The following is a 17,326-nucleotide window of genomic DNA, read 5'->3' as shown; positions in this document are numbered from 1 at the left end:
CTTTTTTAGAAGAGCTGAGAAATGTATAGTCATTATTGCATTATTGGCTCAGTGCTAAACTGACAGCTTCACAGCTCCCCGAGTCTTCAGTTGCTCCAAAACACAACAGGTGGGGTAAGAGAAAGAAATGATATTTCTCCCATACTGGCTTCTCATCACTGGATCTGCCGCACCTTCCTGAGCCTGGTTCTGCCTGAGCTTTCTTCCTGTTAAAAGGGAGTTTTTCCTTTCCACTGTCGCCAAAGTGCTTGCTCATGGGAGGTTGTCCCATTGTTGGGATTTCTCTGTATTATTCCAGGTCTTTGCCTTACAATAGTAAGTGCCTTGAGGCAACTATTGTTGTGATTTGGCGCTAAGTAAATAAAATTGAATTGAACTCTTTTCCTCACATATAAAGTCTTAAATAATCAGGTCCCATCATATCTTAAAGACCTTAAGATATCATAATTTCTGCATTTATTCAGGTCTGGATCAGGCAACCCTGAGCCAGGTTATGCTGCTACAGGCTCAGGCTGATGAAGGATGCAGGGACCTGCGGAGCCTGGTTCTGCTGGAGGCCTCTTCCTGTTAAAGTGAAGTTCTTTTCGCTTTAGTAAGACTTTTACTAATGAAATTGAAGGTCTGTATCCTTGAACTTCAGGCACTGAAGCCTTATAATGCATATACATACCTTTTAGTGAAACAATAGGCCATATACATTTTAAATATAGGACACAGACACATTTTTTAATTACAGTTTGGTCATTTTTAATTGACTATCATAGAATGATAAAAGAACCCACCCACCACTTTAATCACACTCTAGATCTTGTTTTAACATATGGCATAGAAACTGAACATTTAACAGTGTTTCCTGAAAACCCTCTCCTGTCTGATCATTTCCTGATAACATTTAAATTTACAATAATTGATTACACAGCAGTGGAGAGTAGACTTCGTCACAGTAGATGTCTTTCTGAAAGCGCTGTAGCTAAGTTTAAGAATATAATCCACCCACTGTTATCATCTTCAATGCCCTGTACCAACATAGAGCAGAGCAGCTATCTGAACGCTACCCCAACAGAGGTCGATTATCTTGTTAATAATTTTACCTCCTCACTACGTACGACTCTGGATACTGTAGCTCCTGTGAAAACTAAGGCCTCAAATCAGAAGCACCTGACTCCGTGGTATAATTCTCATACGCGTAGCCTAAAGCAGATGACTCGTAAGCTGGAGAGGAAATGGCGTGTCACAAATTTAGAGGATCATCATTTAGCCTGGAGAAACAGTTTGCTGCTTTATAAGAAAGCCCTCTGCTGAAAAAGTTTTTCATACATTTATTACTTCCAGGCTGGACTACTGTAATTCATTATTATCAGGATGTCCTAAAAACTCGCTGAAAAGTCTTCAGCTAATCCAAAATGCTGCAGCAAGAGTGCTGACAGGGACTAGAAAGAGCGAGCATATTTCTCCTGTTTTGGCTTCCTGTTAAATCCAGAATTGAATTCAAAATCCTGCTCCTCACATACAAGGTCTTAAATAATCAGGCCCCATCTTATCTTAATGACCTTGTAGTACCATATCACCCTATTAGAGCACTTCACTCTCACTCTGCAGGCCTACTTGTTGTTCCTAGAGTATTTAAAAGTAGAATGGGAGGGAGAGCCTTCAGTTTTCAGGCCCCTCTTCTGTGGAACCAGCTTCCAGTTTGGATTCAGGAGACAGACACTATCCCTACTTTTAAGATTAGGCTTAAAACTTTCCTTTTTGCTAAAGCATATAATTAGGGCTGGACCAGGTGACCCTGAATCCTCCCTTAGTTATGCTGCAATAGACGTAGGCTGCCGGGGGATTCCCATGATGCATTGAGTTTTTCCTTTCCAGTCACCTTTCTCACTCACTATGTATTAATAGACCTCTCTGCATTGAATCATATCTGTTATTAACCTCTGTCTCTCTTCCACAGCATGTCTTTATCCTGTCTTCCTTCTCTCACCCCAACCGGTCGCAGCAGATGGCCCCGCCCCTCCCTGAGCCTGGTTCTGCTGGAGGTTTCTTCCTGTTAAAGGGGAGTTTTTCCTTCCCACTGTCGCCAAAGTGCTTGCTCATAGGGGGTCATATGATTGTTGGGTTTTTCTCTGTATCTATTATTGTGCGATTTACTGTACAATATAAAGCGCCTTGAGGCAACTTTTGTCGTGATTTGGCGCTATATAAATAATATTGAATTGAACTGAATATCTCAAAATAAATATTAAACTGTGTCAAACTGTACATGGAGAAGCACAAATGTAAAGTTTACAATTTGCACATGTGTGATTGGATAAATTCAAACTACTGATATTCATCTCACATTATAAAAATGGCTTTAATCTCCAGTCTTTGCCAGGTGAGATTACCTTTAGGAAACTGGCAATTAACGCTGTAAAAATCATTAAATACACACAGCTGCTTCAGGTATATAATACATATCTTACATATCTTTTGAGCTACAGTGGGATTTATGATTCATGATATTTCCTTCAGAAACTGACAGACACCAAGCAGTATCTGTGTCATCATACAGTCTATATGTGGCATGTTCGAGTGATATGTTTGGCAAAATTTTGACTCTGACTTATGTCTTTTATTTACAAAAAAGTATGTATGTCCATACATCCCATGACCTCCTCTCACCCCTGTGCAATGCACTCTATTGTTTTCCTGCAGCCACTGCATACATTTCATTTATTTTCTCCTGGTACATTTTCACAACAATGGGCCTCCTCAGTTTCATGGTGGGTCCTAGAAGGACAACAAAGAAAAATAGGTTATTTTGATCTCATGATAAAGTTTAGCATTCCGCTGAGCTTAAAGAGATTAAATCACTGCTGAAAAGACTCCACGGAAACACTGTTTGGCAGTCACTCCAGTTACAAAACATTGACCTCGGTTAAAAATGATTAACAGTAAGTTAAAAAAAAAAAGCAGAAGCAAATACTTACTTTAAATGGCAGTGCTACATGTACTATACTTGTAGGAAAAGGAAAATAAATTTCAGATAGCTGACCTAGCTCTCCTCCGGTGACGGAGAAGTCTTGTTCCACTATAACCCACTTCTGGACTTTCTGGGCATTGGATGTTGATCGGGCATTAACACGCTCAATGCCAGCCTGAATGGCACTGTAAATAGCTGGCTCCTTATTGGCTATAATCTCGGACACCTTGGTTGCTTTTACGCTGTGCTGTCGGCAAAATTCCAAAGCCTCTTGATTCAGCTCATCTGTGGGCTCGCCATTGTCATCCACGACACACTGCAGAAAAAGAAACAGAAGTGGTAACTCTTTTTTTTTTTTGCTTATTCAGCAACAATGCCTGTATGCAAAAAGAGAGGATCATTTACTTTAAGTGTGAGCAGCATGGAGAGGAACTTGAGCTTGTCTCCAATTAGCATGGCGTTGCTGATGATGGGCAGTTCAGACTTCACTGCATCTTCAATGGGGACAGGAGGGATGTTCTCGCCACCCGCAGTGATGATGAGCTCTGTGCAGGAAAGACAAAAACGCGTCACCTCTTATTAAGTTGGCGTATCTCAGTATCTGGTTGTAGGGTTTTAAACAACTAGCAGTGAAAATAGGTAGTTAGTTCCACGCTTGACTTGACTTTTATGCACTCACTACACAAAAAAGTGTGATTAGACAACAATTCTGAAAAAGCATACTTTGAATTCTGCTGATCATTATGTCCAAATCACTATTTTAATTTATTATACAAACAGATGGGAATTACCTTGAGTAAAATGTCAGTTAATGGTGTAAAAAAGAGAAGAAAGAATTAAAGCTAGAGAAGACAATCATCTTACACCAGCTGTAAGTGGTATTAATTCAAACTGTAAGTCTCTAGGCATCACAGGAACTCAGCCATGAAATGTCCAGGTTCACATTGCCGAAGCTCTAGCTCTGCTGACTCAGTAATTGCAGAGTATTAAACCTACTCTGGCATTAACATCAGCTCAAAAACTGTGTGCCAGGAGCTTCGTGGTGGCCGAGCAGCTCCTGTAGGTTTAATGTGTAGGTGGCCCAGTATTTTTGTCCGCAAAGTGTAAGTAAGTTATGTGTTTGCTTGTTTGTTTTTCAAATGTATAATGTACACTTTTCAAAACATAAGATGTTCTTCTAAAGTGTGTGCTATTTTTCCCCCAAAGGAGTTAGATTTTAATGCTGGTAGTGCTCAAATGATCAGATGGTAAATCTGTGACATGTTTGTGTCAGCTCCTCTGGCGTTGTATTATTAGGGTAATATTTCAACTACTGTTAAAGCTAAGGTAGCTCTGACAACTTTATATACGCTCACAGTCGCTTTATTAGGCACACCTTGCTACTACTGGGTTAAACCCATTCCCACATAGCAGACAGGTCTGGCCCTTTTATACACGTGTGTGTGTGTGGGGGGGGGGGGGGGGGGGGGTCAGAGTGTGACCCCATAGAGACTTCCCTAAACCAGCTAGTCTGGAAGTCCAGCAGTTCATCTAAACAAAAGGCACTTAGACTAAAACTGACATAGTTACGTTTATCCTACCATAAAACAAAAAAAAAAGGTACGACCTCTCCCATGCTCCTAGGATGTGGGTGTGAATGCCAGACCACTCTGGAATGCACACAAAGTCTTGTAGTGAACAACAGCCTAAGTCATCAAAAGGTCAACATGCAGTATTCTACCATATGCAAACTTATATTATTAAAAGATTATACTGACTACTAAGTGCAATTTTCTATTGACAGCATGCCACATCCGGCCCAATTGTGGTTTGGTTTATGTGGCTCAGGCTCATAGAAAACAGGTCTGGCATCAAGCTGGCATTTCTGACTGACTGGTGTCATGGCAGGGTGTATGTCAACCAGAGGTGGGCTAGGTCTGGCAATGATGGCACTATTTATGTTCCTATGTTCCTATTTTAGTTAGAAGATCCATATGCCATGTTGCAATACTGTACTGCTATGGTAGCCAACGTTTCAAAAGCAGGTTTGACAGGTTTGTGAGTGTACACTTTATCCAAAACCTAGTGACGGTTTACTCATATTTGCCACCAGGTGGCTGTAGAGCAGATCACCTACTGGTCGGAACGTTAGTGGTTCGATCCTTGGCTCCTCCAGTCTGCATGTCAAGAGTGTGAGTGTGAATGAATGTACTTAGGAAGCACTTAGTTTAGAGAAAGTGTGTGATTGGGCCATGTTGTATAGAGTGCTTTGAGTGATCTGGTAGAATAGAAATAAGAATCAGTCCATTCACTGTCTGAACGGAGGTTTGTCAAGTTACATTTGCACTATTATGTTCTGGCACACAACTTACACATGGCCCACATACCGCAAAGAATTGTGGCCCAGATTTGGTTTGCCAGAGGTAATCCACACTTGGGCCAGCGCAGAACCAACAGTATGTCTACACCTGGCCTTGTGCTGGCCCATGTGTGGGCCACCTCTAGCAAACCAAAGGGCCATCATTCTTTGCGGTACGTGGGCCATGTGTAAGCACATAGTGTGGGCCAGATCTGGGCCACACCAATTTTGCTATGTAGGTTTTTGCCTTCAGAACTGAACTTTTCTCTCTGAGCAAGGTGCTGGAAACAGGGCAGCAGTTTGAAATGATTTATGCTTTGTGACATGGCATGTTTACCCACTGGGTTATATCTTAGACTCTTCTTAGTGCTTGAACTAGGAAATAGGAAAGCATTTCTGAACTTGGTTAGAAACAGGTTCAGCTGTTTTGTTGCCAGTGGCAGTCAATAGAAGTGTGATAAGTGTGTCACAACTATAACCTAAATGTGTCTTTTGGTGCATTTTCTCCCAGATTCAGAGCTATAGCTTACCCTTGATCCTTCCTGTGATATACAGAAAGTCTTGTTCATCATATCTTCCCAGGTCTCCAGTGTGCAGCCAGCCATCCTCATCCAAAGCCTCTGCTGTTTTGTCTGGCATGTTCAGGTAGCCCATGAAGATATTACGACCCCAGAAACAGATCTCTCCATTCCCATCCGCATCTGGATTCACCAGCTTTATCTTACAGCCTATCATCACCTTTCCACAGCTGGGAAGACAAATCAAAAGCCAGTGATGTGACCAGAATCTGCATTAAAACTTTTAATTGAGCACATAGAAATCAGAGCAAAATAACACAAATGTGGCTTAAATATGATCATTTAACATTTTAAGGAGATGGTTGTACTCCTAAAAACAACAATAACTCCTGGCCCTGACACTTTTTTTTTATATTATTGACTTTTTACAGTAAGAAGCTCCGTAACAAAATTAAATATTTTAATACGTTTGGACAAACATTTTCAAATTGTGTCTGTTTTCTGATGCTTTAGTCTAAATGAACCATCCTCATTTTTATTTAGACGGGAAGTATGAATATATAAAGAGCTGTGGCTGCCTCATGAAAAAGAGAGATCATCTGCAGACTGCAGAGATATTTGAAATAACACATGGTAATAATAGATAATGGAGTCAAAAAACTAATCATCACACAAATTACTAAAACTAAAAATATACAAAATATACAAAAATATGACAGAAAGTGTCACAGAAAGAGCCCAGTTAAGCAGAAGCATCGAGGTTGTGTAATATTTTTTTTTATGTTTTTATTGTTTTACATGTAAACAGGTGTTTCCTCAGGCTTTTAGGACTTATTCTTATGCTTTTAAATATATTTCGCTCTTTCACATACAGTTTTTTTATTATTATTATTATTTTAGAGTATTTCTTCCCTCTATTTATGTGTGAGCATGAGCACTGTCATACAAACTTCCCCTTCACTATAAAAGAGTTCACTTTACTTCTGCTCTATTTTGAATTTATTAGAAAGCTGGTATTTTATACTCAGGCTGTTTAACCAAATATAAGGTTGTTGTAAGTTCCTGGTAATATGGGGATTACCCTGTAACTAGTTTATCAAAGGTCAATGTCAGCACTGGACAACGTGGGCACTTGTAACATACCTGCTCATCTTTAAAGAAATATGCCTCTGCAGTCATCCTGAGCTCTACAGAGCTTGAAGTGACTTTCAAGCTCAGTACAAAAACAAACTCCAATAAACCCACTGTTCAGCACCAAGGAGCAGACAAAGTTAAGTTTTTTTCCCCCTCAGAAGGCAGTAAAAACAAATTCAGAGCTGGAAACAGTGAATCTAGGACTTCAGATGGACTGAAGTGTTGATTCAAAGAAGTTTTGTTGCTGTGATTAAAATAAATAGGCCACTGCTAAGAAGTCTATTTCCTTATTAGATGCTGTCAGGTTTTTGTTTACAGTTATTACGTTGGCTATAATCTATCAGGTATGCTTGATGAAAAACAACCATCTATCACCTTCAACACAATATTTTTTGACCCCTGCTTTAACCACAATCCAACACTTCAGTCACGTCGATGTCTACCTTGTGACGCGGTATTCATCGATGGAGATGGTGTGAGGGCCAGAGCTTTCACTCATGCCATACAGCTCTTTCAAAGGGATGTTCAGGCTCATGAAGTAATCCAGAGTGTCTTTGGTAATCGGTGCAGCTCCAGTGCAGCATATTCTGCAGCGGTCCAAGCCCAAAGCAGCACGCACCTTCTTGAAGACCAGATTATTAGCCAGCATGAAGCCCCACGGCACCTGATTCTGTCTGTAACACACAAAATAAACCAATATTTTATCAAAATTATTGAGGATCTTTTTTGTTTAGGAATAATGAACTTAACGAAACTTAAAATATGATTTTAAATAAGGTTTTTCTAGGTAAAGCTGAGCATCACTGGCCGTAGTGCAAAACGCCTGGCCAGAGTCTTGCATGATTTTTTTTTCACTCTCTTTCTCCTTTTATTTGTTTAACCAACACAAAGAAAATCAAAGTAATTTGAGAACTGACCAGCTTCAGCCTAAGGCACCTTCTTTTATGTTGTGCAGACCTGATTGGCCTCACCCTGCTGGGTTATCCTGCAGCCCTGGTTTGAGACTTTCCTCTTCTCTTCATGTTTCTTGCTTTACTTTGTAATTTTATAATTTATTTATTCTGTCCTCTTGTACACTGTGCAAGTTTCTTAATGTTTTTCTTGTTTCTAAAATTATTCTGTAAATAGTCCGCTCACAGTGTTTGGGGGCTTGTCCGAGTTACTTCAAAACTGCTTTGAGAAAGGCAAATTTACTACAGTTCTCAACACTATGAGATAAACAAATACGTGAAGAACCGATGACATTACCATCACTCACAACTGCACAAATAAATCTTTCTATGCATTATGAATGTTATAAAGTGATGGCCTGGGGATGTTAAACTGTACAAACATGTGACGTGTTCGTCTAACATCCCTGCTGCTGTCTCACCCGTTCATGACACTGTAGTTGTACTGCAGGCCAATGGACTTGGCAAAGCCTGCCACTCTCTTCTTCATTGGGGATGCTTTGGCTCCCACAGCTTTCATCTTCTCCTCGATCTTCTCCCACACACGAGGAACTCCCAGGAAACAAGTTGGGCGAACCTCTTTAAGTGTGTTTACTAAAGAGCCCTGGAAAAATTAATGGTCATTACAGTCAAATATATTTAGTTAATGTTTCCTTTTTCATGAGGTAATAGTCATGCTTACTTTAAGGGCATCTGGCTCTGCAAAGTAGATGGTCCCAGCAAAGCCCATGCAGACCCAAATATCAATCATCTGGGCTGCGACGTGGCTGAGCGGCAGGTAACTGACCAGGATCTCCTCACCGCCTTTTGCTTTTAATATGGTACATCCCACATGGGCAGTCCATGTTATCTGCACATTTAAAAGTGGGGAAAAAGTCACCAGGTATTTTCTTTCGCCAAATATTTGTCTTGAATCTTTAGAGTACTCCTCTCACACATTGATCGAAACAACATTATGAAATTACAGTAGAAGAACTCACCAGATTATATAAAAGCTCTCTGGTTGAACCACTAGTGCTATGCTTTAACTCTTTGAAGAGTTAAAAGCTTGTCCTTACAACCTACAGCCTGCATAAGATATGCTGCAGTAATTCAGCTTGTTGTGCAAATTCAATTTTATTCATGTTTATTAAAGGTGCTAGAACTAAGCTAATGAAGTGAAAACTGGAGCTTCATAATGAACTATTCCTGATGCAAATGAAACATAAAAAATAGAGCTCAAATACTTAAAAAGCAGTAAATTGGTACAAGACTATCTCTCTATCTAAGTTTTTATTATTTCAGTTTGGTATGTTTTCATATGTTATGTGAAGTGTAACATTTTGCTCTCTCTTGCAATGATAAAAAATACCAGATCCAGATTTTGGAAAGTTGTTCACTTCTAACTTGAATCAGGCTCAACTTCAGGCAAAATGTTTATGTAAATCCATCCATGAATTGAATGAATTGTGCTAACAAGCGAAACTAAGCCAGTTATTTTGGCTAATCTCCTTCTACGTGAAATTTGTGGTTTTTCTGACTTTTGATCATTTAGAACAGGGGTGTCAAACTCAAGGCACACTTTAGGTCACGGGCCAAACAAGATAAATATTTATTGAACACACTGTTTATGTTTTTTAAACATAAATATGAATTAAAAAAAGACAGGAATAATATTCCAGATTAAATAAACTTAAAAAAATAAACTTTAACTTTAAATATTTTGCTCTTCATAAAAATATATCCTGTCAAAATTATGCAAGTTAGAAATATGAACATGCTGCCAAAACCCCCAGAAAAAATAAATGAAAGCATATACAAGGTTGGAGCCGCATGTAGACGGAGCTGGGCATTGCTTCAGGAATGGAACTAATAAACTGTGCGGGCCATTCAGTGTCGTACTTTCCCTTGAGTCTATCATTACACTGCAGCTCCATCTGAATCTGCACATGTGCAGTTCAGCAAAGTCCGCTGACTTGGTTCAACATTAATTGGCAACAGGGAAAGTGAGGCAAGTTGCACTGGTGCATTTGTGACAACTTCACTTGAAATGTCTTCACCGCATCATACATGCCATGTCCATGAACTGACAGATTTCCTTGCTGAGCTCAAAAACTCTATTGAGAATTTTTATCCCAACTCAGCCAACGGACCTCTGTATGATGAGGAATGTCGGCAAACTCTGAATCTATTTCCCACATAAAAGACTGAAATTGACGGTGCTTTAAACTTTTAGCTCCGATAAAATTTACGGTTTGCGTTACGGTGATCATTACATGCTCCATTTTTAGGACTTTACCACACAGCCTTTCCTGCTGTATGATGCAGTGATATGCAGTTCTCCCCCTGCATCTTTACTCGCATCCTGCTGACTAGTCCACTTTTTTCACCGCACAACACCGGCGCTCCATCTGTTGTAGGTCCAACAAGTTTGTCCCAGGGCAGTTTCATGTCGGTTACACTTTGACATACGTTTTAAAAAAAGTCTTTTCCTGTCATTGTTCCGTGCGATTTAATGTTCAATATTTCCTCTCCACGGATGAAGATGGCCAGCTGTGCAATGTCCATCATGTCTATACTTTTCTTGTCTATACATGTCTGTACTTTTCAGCTTATCCTGACGTTTTGTCTCGTAGTGCCGTCTTAAATAAAATTCCTTAATTACAGCCACATTAGCTCCACTAATAAGACACACGGGTTTACCAGCAATGCCAGTGTAACTACCGCCCCTCCCACCTCTGCCCAGCGCAAAGCACAAGGCTCGCATGCAGAGTGAAGCGGAAATAAGTGCGAGAGAGAGAGAGAGAGAGGGTGAGAGAAAGAAAAAAAAAAAACAACCCATGGCTCGCGATAAGGAGCCGGCTCACGTCGTTCACGTCAAGGATCCGGCTCTAAGAGCCATTTCGTTTGCAACCGACACATCACTAATGCATAACAATAATAATACAGCTATATAAAATGATCTCGCGGGCCAGATATAAATGTACGCCGGGCCGGATGTGGCCCGCGGGCCTTGACTTTGACACGTGATTTAGAACAAGACAGAAAAAAGCTGCAATCTGAGCCTTAACAATTTGATGGCTACTTAATAAAATTAACAGTATTCAAAGACTTTTCAGTTCAATCTTAAATCTTAAAAGCCAATACCTTTTAGAAGAAGAGAGAGAGAAATCTCTTGTCAGGGCTACTCACATTGTCATGGCTCAACATGACTCCTTTAGGGTTGCCAGTGGTTCCAGAGGTGTAGATGAGGGTGCAGCACTCATTGGGCCGAAGACTGTCAATCACAGCATTCAGCTGCTCATCGGGCACATCCTCTCCCAGCTTCATGAACTCTTCCCACTACAGAAATAAGGAGGTTGAATCAAAACAGTGCATCAATGATAAGTAAATAAATGTTTGCTATGTAGACGTACTGTATACAGGAACGGAGCTTTCTGCTGTAGCTCGCCTTTGTACTGAACAATGGCTCTCAGATGAGGTAGATGATCTTTAACCTGTTAAAAGATACAAAGATAACATGTGAGGACAGAACCTCACTCACAAGTAATACATGTATTACTTTATAAAGAGATGGTGGTGAATTAAGATGAAACTGCCGACCTGCAGGATTTTGTCGAGCTGTTTCTGGTTCTCCACAACCAGGACATTGGCCTCACAGTTGGCAGCCACATACTGACAGGCCTCTGGTGAGTTTGTGGTGTAAATCCCGGCTGCCAGCCCTCTAAGGGACAAACAATTGCTTGAGCTATATATTACCTTGTATGAGTCACTGTCATGTGTTACCAGTTTGGCTACAGCTTGATGTGAAGTGGAAAATAATTAGATATTTTGTTTGGTGAACAGAAATGAGTATTTTTTTAAACTGTAGATTAAGCAAGAAAAACTAAATAAAGTGAGGGGTGATTACGCCTATCCCAGCTGGCACAGGGCGAGAGGCAGACGGCCTTTCACAATCACACTGATTTTAGAATCAAAAATTAACCTAACCCTGTTCCATGTCTTTAGACTATGGGACACAAATGGAATTCATTGGAGGAATTCTATTTGTGCACTTGTGCAGTTTGTGGCGGTGTCCGAACTGCACAAGTTGAATGTCCCTTAGTACTTCCTGACAGCTTGAAAAAATGCCAAATATCACATCCATGTAATTTTAACTGAGCCTCATGTGGGTGGAGACACAAACAGAGGTTCTGAGATAAGAAAGGACAAAGATAAATGTGCATGTCAGACAGTGCAGAGGTAACACAGGTCCAAAAGTAGACTAATTTAAAATGTTATCAGATTCAGTTCCTTATAGAGTCATCTTACCCGGCCAAGATGCAGCCGATGTCTGAGATGAACCACTCAGCGGAGTTGAATCCCAGAATCCCTACACCATGGTAACGCTCCAGCCCCAACTGATAAAAACAAAGGACAGGTAGATGCTTTTAAAGAAGAAGTGACTTTAATTACACAGCGCAGCAGGCGTATACCTTCGTTACTTCTGCGTCTTGTTGCATTAGCCACTCCACTCACACGAGACACAGATATGGCTGTGAAACATAAAACGTAACACAAGCTGGGCATTTCACACACCCAAGTTTCCAGCATGCTGTTCTCACATCAAGAAGATTAAGATAAGAAGTGCTGTTTATAAAAACTGGGCCAGGAGTTAAATTATTTATGCAGCCTTCAGTTCAAAAAGTATTGTTCAGTTACATAAACACAGCTTTCTAATTAAAAACAACCAAAAAACAAAACAAAAACCGAGTCGATGTTTGTTTAAATCAGAATTCTAACAATCATTTGGTTACTTTGTTTCTAATTCAGAGCATTTGATGACTTAAAAGTTCTAAGTTTGCGCTTTATAGGAGCACAAGTGTCAAATCCTCTAAGCGCCTGGGTTTGAGGTTAATTCAGGAGGCAACAAAGACCTTTTAAGGCCAAAGAGCAAGAATGGGTGCAGGAAAGGTCTAAGGGAGTGATCCCCAGCATCTGCTGATCTCTTGGTTAAAAATGACAACTCTGGCAACTTGGTTTACAACTAACTTTGTGAATGAATGACAACAGCATACGTTAAAATGAATGACTGCAGTGTATGCTAAATAAATGCTTAAATTATTTAATTATTTCACAATTCTTAAAATCCAACTTTACTCTATGAAATAATGTTTAAGGCAAATTAATAACATTCTAAAGATCTACGACTGCCAAATAGCTTCTTTGCATTATATTTGAAGTTCACCGAAGTGTAATTTTTGTTCAACAGATGCAGGACGATTTGCAAAACAAGCAAACAAACCTTGAGAAAGCTTTTCGCAGCTGCACGACACTGCTGGTAGTATTGGTTCCAGGTTAGAGTCATCCACTGGCCATCTTTTTTGGAAACCAAAGCTGGATGATTCCCATACTTCTCGACTGTCTCCAGGAACATCTGATGGACGGTGATGGGAGCCTCTGAGCCTGGCCCTGATTCCTCCATTCTCAGCCTCACTGCCTGCTCTCTGCCGGTGCTCCATAACTGGTCAGCTGGGGCTAGATTTGTTGCCAAATGGGCCGTCGACAGGGGAACTGCCTTGGGCTCTTCTGTATTGCGAGAACAAGGGCAGCTGCATATACTCTCCATGAATCACAAGTCAAAAGACACAGCTAGTCAGGTGTATCACAGGACTGCAGATATCTCTGTGCTGTTACCCTAGGTGAGTTACTTTAATGTGCAGTGTGCAGTGAAGGCTCTGCTGTTATCTGAGCTGAAACAGGAAGTTCCACATTACAAATGCGTACCTAACAAACAGGTTCAGCCAGAAGAAGTCATGTGATTTTAGTTACAGGACTGAATGAGCACACAGACAACATACTAAATTCTGCCATCCAGTAAAAATTCTCGAGTGTTTCACGTGGTTTTAAAAGGCATGTTCAAGACTATCTTTAGCACTTGATGCCCCAGTAATCCTGTATGCTTCAGCATTCCTAAGAAATTTTAAAGCCTTGCAGCCATCTGTCTTTATGAGAGGAGTGATTTCTTTTAAGTGTTATTGTCTTTTTTGTTTTCATATTTCCCGAAAATTTCTTTTCCTTCCAGCTTGCGGTCATTTTATGTCTGAAAATATCTAAAATGATATTTATTTTCTTGTTTCCCCACAGAGTAGGTTATATCTAGCCTTAAATGCCTTTGTGTTTTGACATTTAAAGTGACAAAGTTTATTCATTAGCTTTTTTACAGTTTGCAAATGCTTTTACGTATTCAGTCTTCTTATTGAAAATAATTATTTAAATCAACCTAAAACAAGATAATAAACAGAATTTGTTGAAAAGAAGTGGGTGTCTTTCACTCTAGCTTCTTATGTGAAAACTTTGTGGTTTACACCCAAGGACAGACAATTTTCTTTTAGTTTGGAGGCATACCGTTACCATCGCCATTTCACCCTTACCTGTGGAAAATCCTTCAGTAGCTCCCTTCTGCTCAGACGATATGGGAGGCTGGGTCAGTAACTCAGTGTTACTGAGTGGATGGATCTTTGGAGGCAGTGTTGCACTGAAGTCGCCCGTCTTGGCTTTCCCATTGAGTATGACAGATGTGTGGGTCTTTATATCTGTGGCATCTGACTCAGTTTGAGCAGGAATGCTGGAGCAGACATTGAGATGACACGAATGAGAACTGATGATAATCGTAAAATCTAATTTTTAGATAGTTTGAAAAGAAGTGGTCCTATATTATCTATTTGACCTGCCCAGGGACTCATCTCTCTTTACATACCTTTCCATGTTACCATCCATAACTGCAGGGCTATTGCTCTTCATAAATTAATTTTCTTTGAGCTTATGTCTGCTAGAAACAGAGAAGATGAAATTAGCATGAAAACCCTCCAGAAACCCTCCACCGAGGACTCTCCAAGCAGTTAAGATTATGAAACAGCATCACTCCACTCATTTATATGTGACTGACATTCACCAAAGTCAGTGCAACAGGTCACAGCCAGTGACCGCATGTGCTGCCAATCACACACGCAGCAGCAGTGCATGTTGAAACTACTAGTATTGCGGCAAGAAGCATTGCTAAATCCACGTAGACTTACTTTGCCTCCAAGCAGCACCTTTCACCCAGATAATCGTGAAAGTGCTGCCATTACCAGTTAACATACTGAATAACAATCATGTCAGACTTAAAATAACTCTTCCTTGGCCTGTGCTCTACACAGTGAATGAATGCCCTCTAATGTGAATATTTAGCAACAGCAGAAACAAGTGAAAAGTTTTCTGCAGATATTTTCCTCCAAGTTCAATTAACTGCACCAATAAAAGCAATCAGTCTTTTTGCAGGGATGTAACAACAATAAATCTGATAATCAATGTTGCACCAGATTTCTAACAAATGCTGACTTTGTGTTAAAGATTGAAATCTGTCAAGATAAGCAGGATCTCAGTCCAACCTCAAAATTTCAAGATTGCCCTTGACAAGATTTCTCTGGACCAAAGTTCATAAACTTACAAAACTGCAGTTTGGCAACATTAAGTAGCAGAGGAAAAACCTTTGCTCCAGATTATGTAAAAACTTTATAAACTGTCCTGTGATGCAAACAAATTCATTTTAGCCTCACTGGTGACTTAGTTCTCACATTACACAGAAAAACACCTTAACTATTGAAAATGCATTGGAAAATCTAAAAACAGCAGCAGTGAGAGATGTTAACTCTCTGTGGATGTGCCTGCTCACATCTATTCCTACGTTTCAGTCATATGTTTGATTTAACACATTCACTATGCATCTCCAGAGCCGTGTTTAACCTGAAGTGTACATACTCAGTGAGGAAAAATGGAAAAAACAGCACAAACAAGTCTGAATTTCTATGAGTAAAAATAAATCTTTATGCACATCCTGCAGTCTAAATAGCAGTTTATTCTTTTCTCACTTAACACATTCAAAAGACAGAAATCTCTGCTGTAGAAATGATATCCTACCTTCTCTGCTGACAGACCCAAGTGGCATCAACTTCAAGGCTGCAGTCAGGTGTGAGACAAAATTGCATCAACCTTTGCTCAATGCAGGTTCACAGATGTTGCCCCCTGGGGTAAATATCAACGCACAGGGGATTTTGATAAGATTGACGTGTTCCTTGGTCTCACGAGACTTGCACAATCCTTTCAACACCTCCTGCAGAGGTTGTGTCAACCAGATAGAGCTGTACAAGGAGAACTGGCTAAAAAAAGTTTGGATTTGCACTAAAAAGAAGTGAGTTTAATCCAGTGGGTTTCAGATCTGCTTGTAGCTTTGTTTGGAGTTTCTAACAGCTATAGGCACTGGTTATATTCAGTTGCAGGATTATGTGTCAAGCATCCAATAAGATAACAAAGCTTTGATGGGTGGGGGTATTATTAAAGTGTTTATTGTCTCAGTTAAACTTGTGATGGCGGTTATTATCACATGAAGGATGAGGCCGGTCATAGAAATAGATTATAAAACTAGATGATATCTCTCTGGGTTTATGAGGCGATACTTTGACCTAGCAAAAAACAACAACAACAAAGTTTTCAGCATAAGGACAACTTGTGCAAATCTTTGCCCACCTGACTTTATTGGCACATCAAGAAAAAGGAGATGTCAGCAATAAAAAAGGATGCATTCCTTTAAAAAAAAATCTCTTTAGTTCTTTTCTGAGATATAAAAAGAAATCAATAAGAAACGATAATGGAAAAGAAATATTTAATCATTAACAGAGTCCTCTTTTAACCATCTTCTATCCTCCCTGCGCCATTAAAGGCAGTGAACACTGTTTTCTAAGCAAATATAGGGGAAAAGTTATGCTTTTGACACATGGTTACCTTGCTCACAGGAACTAAGGTCACTGAATCATACCACCTAGTCACACCATAGCCACTCCAACTGTGACTCACAGTGGTAGTCTGGGCACAAGCCATGTGTTTGAACCATTAATCAGGGGCTTCATCAGTGCCAGCAGCCATACCGACCAGACGGACACTAAAATACACACAAAAATGAGCTGCAGACTGCCTCCCTTTAAACGGGGTCCAATTTGTGATAAGGCTCCACAGAGATAGTAATGGTTATTACATAATAGACCATATACATTTCTCTATTATGAAACGTCTCCAGTGGACAAACATTGCTGACTTGTGTTCAGTGCAAAGTGTGAAACAAAAATACTTAAAACATCAAACTTTTTGCAGTTTTAAAGGTTTCTTCCTTATTAACAACTACGGAAAGCTTACTACTTATTAGTGCTTTACAGCAATACAGCAAGTTCGTTCTAGGAGCAAAACATTTAACCCCTACAGGGTGTCAAATGAAAGGGCCCACACATAAGAAAGCAAATATAAAAATAACTCAAGTGTTTTAAAAGAAAACAAATACAAGTTTAAAAGGTGTTGAGTACAGTCTGGGCAGGTCACTTGTATTTACTGTCTAGGTTTATTAGTTAATATATGCTTATATCACACATATATATTT

General features: G+C 39.9%; 1 protein-coding gene across 2 annotated transcripts; it reads right to left on the bottom strand.

Annotated features, from left to right (window-relative positions):
- Positions 1 to 745: 745 nt before the first annotated feature.
- LOC146621614 (long-chain-fatty-acid--CoA ligase ACSBG2-like) lies at positions 746 to 15,864 on the bottom strand. 2 transcript variants are annotated; one of them, XM_085368662.1, is made up of 15 exons: positions 15,820 to 15,864; positions 14,618 to 14,689; positions 14,292 to 14,485; positions 13,163 to 13,446; positions 12,190 to 12,278; positions 11,482 to 11,602; positions 11,295 to 11,375; positions 11,071 to 11,220; positions 8,582 to 8,749; positions 8,322 to 8,503; positions 7,393 to 7,623; positions 5,828 to 6,045; positions 3,365 to 3,504; positions 3,032 to 3,275; positions 746 to 2,766 (listed from the first exon to the last, which is right to left on the bottom strand). In XM_085368662.1, the coding sequence occupies exons 2-15, from the start codon at positions 14,659 to 14,661 to the stop codon at positions 2,675 to 2,677; spliced, it is 2,238 nt and encodes a 745-aa protein (XP_085224788.1). In that variant the 5' UTR covers positions 14,662 to 14,689; positions 15,820 to 15,864; the 3' UTR covers positions 746 to 2,674. The 2 variants fall into 2 exon arrangements, with proteins under 2 accessions (XP_085224788.1, XP_085224789.1); XM_085368663.1 differs by having other exon boundaries at positions 14,618 to 14,686; positions 15,820 to 15,856.
- Positions 15,865 to 17,326: the final 1,462 nt, after the last annotated feature.

The sequence above is a fragment of the Diplotaxodon limnothrissa genome, linkage group LG12 (genome assembly GCF_057381915.1).
Source record: "Diplotaxodon limnothrissa isolate DT_005_m linkage group LG12, D_limnothrissa_male_GT1.1, whole genome shotgun sequence".
Lineage (NCBI taxonomy): Eukaryota > Metazoa > Chordata > Actinopteri > Cichliformes > Cichlidae > Diplotaxodon > Diplotaxodon limnothrissa.
Note: the sequence above shows the minus strand (reverse complement) of the source record. Positions and strands in the feature narration are given on the sequence as shown.

Coding starts and splice junctions, on each gene's coding strand:
- LOC146621614 (XM_085368662.1), bottom strand. CDS start 14,661: ATGAAGAGCAATAGCCCTGCAGTTATGGATGGTAACATGGAAAG. Junction 11,603..12,189: donor ATCGGCTGCATCTTGGCCGG/GTAAGATGACTC, acceptor TTTGTCCCTTAG/AGGGCTGGCAGCCGGGATTT. Junction 3,276..3,364: donor CCATGCTGCTCACACTTAAA/GTAAATGATCCT, acceptor CTTTTTCTGCAG/TGTGTCGTGGATGACAATGG.